The 8,718-nt window shown below is 38.4% G+C and overlaps 1 protein-coding gene across 2 annotated transcripts in view; it reads right to left on the reverse strand.

The window, feature by feature from the left end:
- ATF1 (activating transcription factor 1) overlaps positions 1-8,518 on the reverse strand; it is an 8,791-nt gene extending 273 nt beyond the window's left edge. Inside the window, exons 1-7 of one of the 2 annotated variants that reach the window (XM_009587026.1) lie at positions 8,408-8,518; positions 6,319-6,447; positions 4,333-4,433; positions 2,618-2,748; positions 998-1,177; positions 736-895; positions 1-327 (exon numbers count right to left, since the gene is read on the reverse strand). The exon at positions 1-327 is cut by the window's left edge and continues 273 nt beyond it. In XM_009587026.1, the coding sequence (XP_009585321.1) occupies positions 183-327; positions 736-895; positions 998-1,177; positions 2,618-2,748; positions 4,333-4,433; positions 6,319-6,447; positions 8,408-8,518 (957 nt within the window). In that variant the 3' untranslated portion in view covers positions 1-182. The remainder of the gene's footprint in view (positions 328-735; positions 896-997; positions 1,178-2,617; positions 2,749-4,332; positions 4,434-6,318; positions 6,448-8,407) is intronic. The other variant, XM_009587027.1, reaches the window with a different exon arrangement.
- Positions 8,519-8,718: the final 200 nt, after the last annotated feature.

The following is an 8,718-nucleotide window of genomic DNA, read 5'->3' on the forward strand; positions in this document are numbered from 1 at the left end:
TTGTTTCCTTTTTGTACTTTGTCACCAACATGTTGTAAATAAAATCTATATAGTCTTTAAGTTGTGAAATCTAGGTAGAAAAGTTTCATTTTTGACCTTTCATCTAGTTTAAAAAATTCAGTATAAAAAAAAAAATTCTCCTCTGAAATTTAAACAGTCCACAAAAGTTTTACCTTCTTTTCTTACACACTTTTATGACAGTAAAGATCTTTCAAAGTTTTTAGCTCTTCAATTAGAGTTTTGTTCTGATTTTCCAGGACCGCAACTCGATTTTCCAGACATTTAACATACTCTTTCTTCTTTCTACGGCATTCTCGAGCAGCTTCTCTGGAACAGACAAGCAGAAGTAATTGTTTGGTTTAGATTTGAGATGTGTCTATTTTACAAATGTTACGATTCTGACCAATATGAGAGAGAGCTGGCACTGCAGTCACGAACAAAAGAATCTGAAAAGGAGACAATGATAGGTGGAGAGCATGGAATTTAGCGGATTCTGGTAACACACATGGTAGTCAACCTGCAGGGAAAAAACAATTTGTTTTCTCCAAAGTGTGTGAGACAGAACATGTAGCATGTTTTGGTCAGAATTTCCAATGTTTTCAGTCGCTGGATGCAGCATGCCATACTGATGGCACAATCAGTAAAGTTAGCTTGCAAGACTCATTATTTGTCCTTTGAAGATATATTTCAGCACATTAAACTACAAATCACAGCAGCCCACGTGCACTTACATACCTGTTCTTCATCAGCCTTATTTCTCGTTTCAACTGCGGATCATCTGTCTTACTTGTCTGTGATGTCAGAGTGACAGGAGACGTCATCACCACAGTCTGAGGAAGGGATGTGGTAGTTGGCGTGGTGCGGATCTGGTAAGTCTGCATGTCTCCTGATGCAGCTGTTGCGATAATAGCATAAGACATCAAAACGTGGTAGCGTTAGAAAGTTACACTTGCGTTAGCGATGGGTATTTCTAACCGTTTCCAGAAGGTGTACTCACTCTGCACTACCACCTGGTTGCTGGGTACAAGTATCTGTTGACCATCCGATGTTTGCGCGTACTGCAGTATTGTTGTCCCAGGCTGAGTACCACCAGCATTTGTCATCGTTAGTGTCTGCAGGCCTTGCACACCATCTGTACCCGGGCTGGCCAGCTGTAATCCATTTGCAGCAATGGCAACTTAAAGAAAAAGGAACATGCACAACAATATTTGTAGCTGTACATTGTAACATACAGGTAAAGGTAAATCTGTAGGCTGCACATCTGTTTCCACTGCTGAAAAATACGGCTAGTTTTGAAAGGCTTTTTTCTTCTGTCACTTTCAACTATTGGATCTTGCTGCTGGTTCTTACTAACGACTGGGTGTAAGTGGCGAGGTGTCGGTAGTGGGGGGAGCCGCAGGAATGGCTTCTGTGCGAAGAGGTCTGGGACTGCCCTGAGGCAGACACCAGCTCCACAGGACCCGCGCTGGCCACAGCCGGAGGCTCCTCTGTGGAAACATACTTAAGAAAGTGCAAAAATCCAGACAGGCCAAGAAGTGAGGGGCGGGGGAAGTGAGAAACAGCAGTACGAACACCCGGCTCGGAGAACAAGGACAGAGAGGAGGTGCTCCAGGTGCCGGAGCGGGTTGTTTTTTGGTTCACAAGCACAATGAATACTAGGTGATAAAATCAAAGGACAAATCCTTTTTTTTGCTACCTCCCTGATATCACAGGAGCACCTTTTGGTGTGGCCCTATGATATTGTCGTGGTTTAACCGGAGCCGGCAGCTAAACACCACACAGCTGCTCGCTCGGTCCCTGCCCCCTCAGTGGGATGGGGGAGAGAATCGGGAAAAAAAGTAAAATTCGTGGATTGAGATAAAGACAATTTAACAGAACAGAAAAGGAAGGGAAAAATAGTAATAATAATGATGGTAGAATATACAAAGTAAGTGATGCACAATACAATTGCTCAGCACCCGCCAACCGATGTCCAGCCAGTTCCCGAGCAGCAGTCACTGCTCCCCGGCCAACTCCCCCCAGCTTATATACTGGGCATGATGTCGTATGGTATGGAATACCCCTTTGGCCACTTTGGGTCAGCTGTCCTGGCCATGCTCCCTCCCAGCTTCTTGTGCACCTGGCAGAGCATGGGAAGCTGAAAAGTCCTTGACTAGGGTAAACACTACTTAGCAACAACTAAAACATCAGTGTGTTATCAACATTATTCTCATACTAAATCCAAAACACAGCACTATACCAGCTACTAGGAAGAAAATTAACTCTATCCCAGCCAAAACCAGGACAGATAAGTATATATAATGGTCTATTTTCACTGATCTTATGTTTTGGACCAAATCTAACACTAGAAGACTGCTATGTATTTCATAACAACATCCTTTGAATGTCTTGTCTTAATATGCAAAAATTAAGATAATGAAGCATTGAATTTATCTTGAGTCTTTAGATACCAGTCTATTTCCATGTAATAACAGTACTAACTTTATTAACTCTCAGATAAATAACCAAACCTTTGGAGTTTCATCTTAATCAAATGTGTAACAAAAAGAAAATCTGTATTTTGAGGCAAGTTGAATAAAAAATGTGTCCAGTTAGACACGTATTTTGTATAACGTACTGTACTGTCCAGTGCTCGTCTGGTAGATAGGCGTGGGAACGGACATAGATGTAACAGTAGAGACACCAGGACTCTCCTCATCTCCTTTTCTATCGCGTGTATCTCCAGAAGAAAGATCTTTCAAAATTTTTCTATAAAAAAATAGAAAGCTTTATCAGCTTTCTTTATCAGCTCTAATAGCAGGCAAAAACTACAAATTACTGCAACAACAGTTACAAACTGCTATCCCTATTTTGTATTACAGAGATAAACATTAAAATTTTCAGGTACAACAGCTTTTGGAATTAAAATTTTGTATGAGGTGACTGCCTCCAACTCCTTCTGTGATTACATTTCTGTAGTTTATATAGTCCAGTTTTTTAGTTAAATATTTGAATCATTTTACAAGTTAAGAGCAATTCAAGTCAGCTACTGATTTATAAAGTATGTGCAAATCAGCACGAATTCCAGATTTTCAATCATTATCCTGTAAAAGCCTTAGATGTTTGGATTGGTAAGCCTGCAATGAAAACCTGCACCATTTACAGTAGATTTCAGTAATCTCCGGAAAAATGGTGTGCCAAAAACTAGCACTGCAGCTGCATCATTTCATTTCAGTAAAAGCTGCATCAGAGTTTCCACCATAAACATTTTCCGGGGAAATATAACCAGCCTATTAAGAGATTTTTCTGATTTACAACTTGATCCTCTAATTCTCTCAAGAATAGGCTTTGTATATCCAATTAAAACCAGTTTGCTCTGTCTGGTGTCAGAATAAACTAAAAAGGAGTAGATTACTACAGAAAAGTTTAAAACTTAGATCTTCTGCTCTTTCAGTACACCGTAAGACTTTACATTTCTTTTCTGCATTTCATTTAGCTCTTGCACAGCTTCTCAAACAACCCATGTCCTATGTAACAATACCCTATGAAAACAGACATACTTCTATTTAAAAGAAGAACCAATGGACGAATGAATTTTATGTATCTTACCCCTGACCAAATGATGAATTAGTGGCAGTTATATGAAGAGAAAAGAACTGACAACTGATCCCAAACCCGCACGGCTGAACAGTGTGCCCATAGAAGCTCTGCTTACAGCTCGCATTTTCCTATCCCGGCTACTTTAACTGAAGATTCAGAACTGCTCTTTTCCACCACCGTTTCTGACTGCATGCAAAATAATAAAATCCCTCCTAAATTATTTGTTCTGGTACATAATTCAAGACGAGATAAAGTCGTCAGAAATACTAAGAAGAGTGGATAAAACATTCGAAAAATGAAAAGCAGTGCCAGAAGCAGGAACAATAATCACTGATAGGAGTATCAGGTAGGTTCATAAACCGTCTTTTAAAATTTTCAGAACATTATTGTAAAAAATATTAAATTTTGCATTAAGTTTCTAACAGATTTATTATTTGCAAAGCTAGGATGTGGCATTTGACTACATCCTCATTTCAGTAAAACGATATAACTGAGTAAAATTACAGCTGACAAACAATTTTCCCTAGACCACATCATGTTGAAGCTGATCTCCAGTTAGTTAAGTCAAAGTTTTCTTGTTGCAAATGATAGCTAACATGGCATCCTCAAAATGTTTACTGCGTGAACAGATCCAATGCATGTTCCAAGAGAAAGAAAACAACTTAGAGGTTGACAGAATATATAAGGCTATTGAAAAAATATGCTATTTTGGTTTCAAATAAAAATACAAAACGTATTACATACAGTACTTACCGGTATGATGGACGACGAGCTAAGATGCCTCGAGCTTTCTGTGAAGAGCCTATGCTATCTGATGAATCCTGAGAATCTTCACTCTCCGACAAAGAAGATACCTAAAAAGAACATTCCATGTGGTTGTCCGGTACACTTCAGAAGAAATACCCAGAAGAGATTAAACATTTTAATTGTATGTGAGCTAAAGCTGCATGAAAACTATATAAACGCAGCTAATTACAAAGAGAAAGAAAAAATGTTGGATTTCTAGTTTCAGTGCTAGCTACTGTTTCTAGCAATTATCAAAGACTCTTACATTAGTAAGGTCATAATGAAACAGACCTCCCCCCTCACCCCCCCCCAAAAAAAAAGCTCAAGACATTCTCCCAAACTATTTATCACATTAAAAGCTGAAAAACGTCCACCATCTGAAGCTAGCCATTCTAGCTGGATTAAACTGCAGGATTAATCAATCCAGAATGTTTAAGACAGCAGTGTGAAGAAATACAAATGATTATTATTTTCATAAAAATCATACAAGCCTAACTATCTTAATAGCTGAGGTGGTCTGAAAAGGTGAGCCACTCCCACACATAAATTTGTCTAAGGAGCCGGTGGGAAAGGAAACAGGAACACCATTTATGTATAGAGACAAACATACAAAATACTGGAAATCTTTTATGTAGAGAGAAGAGCAGTGTATTTTGTTCATCAGAATACAAGAGTCAAATGAAAATAATATTTAAGGCAGCAGTATATCAGGGAGTAAATATGCAAAGTATTTTCTATAATTTTCTCTTTATTCCACTGTGTCCTCATCCAGTTGGCAAGTCTTATTTTTTTCTCTGATGCTCCTTACTAAATACAAGCTAACAAAACATTTTTCGTACTTATCTGTGTGCCAGCAACAAAAAGTCAAGAAGAATGCATGTAACTCTGGAAAAAGCATTTCTCACTTAACTGCTGCTACAGAGACAAAAAGAGCAACCTACTATCAACATTAAAAAAAAAGCTGCTCATGTATCACTTTTTTTTTCCCTTTGAGCAACAAGGCCACAATGCTCATAAATTACAGAAAAAAAAAGGAAAGAATACAGTCAGTGGGGACCCTGCAACTAGAACATGATGATAGGAAAGGGATTAGTGGAGACTCAAGTAAAGCCAACCTACTAAAAGAGACGCTTAACTGTTTTCAGCAAAGTGAAATGTGTTTTCTTTTCCATGATCTGATGTTACAGGAACAATGCTAGCTGAAAATGCATTATAGGTTTACTTTTCGTGGTTTATCAATTTAATGTCATATGAATAGATAAGCACAGCACCAAAGGATCAGTGACAAATTAATGCCTTTTAGCACAGTTCTTCCAGTCGTTCGGCTGACTAGTGCAGTTATTTCATGGTGTAACTCCAGTGCCATGCTGCCCAGAGGGCTCTCTGCAGCCAAGGACTGCATGAAGAAGTAGTAGCAGACTCGACTGTAAACTCCCCAAGGCACCTCTCTGAAGTGGCTTGTACAAAAATCACATGGCAAATGAGTAAGAGACACAAGCAGAATACTTAAGTACCACAGAAACGGAGTTACAGCATACATGAGGTGAGCAATCAAAAGTTCATCCACCATCATTCAGGTCTACCTTTTCCAAACACACGTTCTTCTTCATTGGGTTATTCTATACTCTCCTTATTTGGGTATTAAAACACACTGATTGCATGTCCGCTAAGAGGACCAACTAAAGAGCTGTGGTTTTGTTTTGTTTTTTTAAAAAGGGAAGCAATGTCAAATAGTTTAATTTCAATTCCAAGGCAACTTTAGCGCTACGAATAATATCAACATTAAGAACGACGTATCCCCAAAATACTGTCACTGGATTGCTCGCTATCTCTTACAGCAGGGCCAGAAAGGCTGCACTGTGGCAGAGTTAGCTGAGTCAAACAAGCCTTTACAAGTCTTTTCATGCACATAAAACAGGATTCTTGGTTCTTTAACAGACATTCTGTAGTTACCTGCACTGTTTGCACCTGGGGTGAGTGGATTACAGAAGAGGACTGAGCCGTCTGAATGACTCCCTGGACCTGGACTTGTTCTCCAGGAAGCTGAACAACTGTCAGGGGAGCAGGACCTCTTAGAGACATCTACAAGAAATCAAAGAATCATTAACAAAAGCGTTTGTTCTACAGTATTCAGAAAGTGTATATACATGTAGGAAAACTAGTGGAAAACATGCATTAGCAGAAACTTCTTTGAAGTCTAATTAAGCCACAGAAGGTATCCTTTAAAGATGCACATTTTTGAGATATGTATCTGCATACGAAAAAGGCTGAAACAGTTACTTATTTGACTTAGGCTAGGGGGAAAATCAAATATGTAACACTACGTGCAAAAGATTAAAATGCTGCAACTTAAATACATGCAGTTCTAAATGAACCACAATGAAGCGGACTGCTTCAAAATGACAACACTGAGACTGAGCATGATTACTTTCACATAACTCCATCCATATGCACAGATAAAGCCCCACATTTGTGGCAGTTTATTTTTTAAAGTTTTGATTCCATTGCAAGAGTGTCTTAGACTTAGATAAGCAGAAATAAAAGTGCCTAGTAAGTAGCCTTAATTCTCAACAAAGTTAATAGGAGTTTAGGGCACTAAAATCTAAATCAAGATGAAATGATCAACAAGACTGAGGGCTTAGGACAGATCAGACTAACAATACTGAAGCAATGCAGAAGGTAGCATGAATAATGTACACATTTGGTGTTCTTGGATTTTTTTTTTTTAAGCAACCAGTATGAGGCTATGGTTCAAAGATTTCACAGAGAAGAAATCACAAGAGTTAAGTATAGCAAAAGCTGACCAATCTACTTAGAAAGTTCAAGGCACAAGGGCTGTATGAAAGACACCAGACCAGAAAGGAAACTGGAGACAAGGTATGCAAGCTCTGGACAAGGAAGAAGAACAAAGAGCAGATTTTTCCAAACAAAAATTATGGCATCTGTTATTTAATTTTTTAAAACTATCAATTTCAATAAACGTGGTAGCTGAAATCTAGGTTTATTTGGCAAAAAGCTAATTACTACTGCTACCCCTATACAAAATACTTCTTACATTCTAGCAGATTTGTATTTTTGATGTTGAACTCGCATGAGCCTTTGCACTTAAAAATTGATTAAAGTTATACACGTAGGTGCATAAGTAAATAACCGGTTTCCTCACCAAATTTCTTCACTACTTTTATTAATCTGGAATATATGAAAAGATGAAGGGATCATCAAAAACTCATACAGCTAACTTTTCATTTAATACTACTTTCGTATGGTACGTCATAATATTAAGTTACACTGGCAACCTTATATAAAACAGATCAGAAAAACAGCCTGTAAACAAACAACAGGATGCTTGCTGATATCCTACCCTGTCTTTGCCTCATGCAGTTATCTAAATTTTGCATCAAAATCTACATCGCCTCCATAGGGTAAACAGTGGACGAGCTGCAAAACTTCCTTGTTTCACAGGACGGCTACGTGGCTGCGGGAGCAGACTTTACCCAGCAAGAGATGCTCCTTCAGATGCAGAAAGTTGAATCATGAGGAATTCAGGATAAAGCTTTGAAAGTTACCCTGTAGTAAGTACGTCAACTTTCCAACTTCGTATGATTTATTACATTAAATACATTCACATTGGGCTAAAATCTAAGCGTTTCCATGGTGCTGAGCACCCAGGATTGCCATTACTACAAAAGGAGCTGTAAATGCTTTTTTTTCGGGAAAAAAATGAAAATTAGGTCCTGAATTCATTACTAAGCAGCTCCTGTATGTCAGGTCGATGATGATTTCAAAGGATGTACAATCTAACAAAAATGCTGGGCTGCATTTTTGCATTGTATGAGCACGAAATTTCATATTGGTCTTTTGAATACAAGCCATTTTATTAGTTTTGTGTCGTCCATCAATAAACAAGTACATTTTTCTCAACCTTCTTTTGTTTTTTCTTCTCTGTGTGTTTCTAAAACTCACGAATTAATATAGTTTGTCGTACACAAAAAATGGCTCTTAACTAGCTCAAATGTTTGCTGAGATTTGGCCCAGGCTTTACCTGTTCAGCAATATGAGAGAGCTGAGCTGCCTGTAGTGTTGTACCTTGTACAGCTGATGTTTGTGAAGGCGTCACTGAACTGTTACTGCTGCTCTTGTGCACCTCTTCCATAATCAGCTACAAGAAAAGTAACGAGTTAAATTCAGTTAATGATAAATTTGCACAGCAGGTAGGTGCCCAACTGACATTTTAGAGAATCTCAGTGCATAATGCTTTTAGCCTTATTTGGACATTTTTAATTAGTTCTTTGTCCTTCGATGTCACTTTCTATTATGGAATAGCACAGCATTTTTTGTCACTTCCCCTACGAT

The sequence above is a fragment of the Fulmarus glacialis genome, unplaced genomic scaffold, assembly GCF_000690835.1.
Source record: "Fulmarus glacialis isolate BGI_N327 unplaced genomic scaffold, ASM69083v1 scaffold17761, whole genome shotgun sequence".
Classification (NCBI taxonomy): Eukaryota; Metazoa; Chordata; class Aves; order Procellariiformes; family Procellariidae; genus Fulmarus; species Fulmarus glacialis.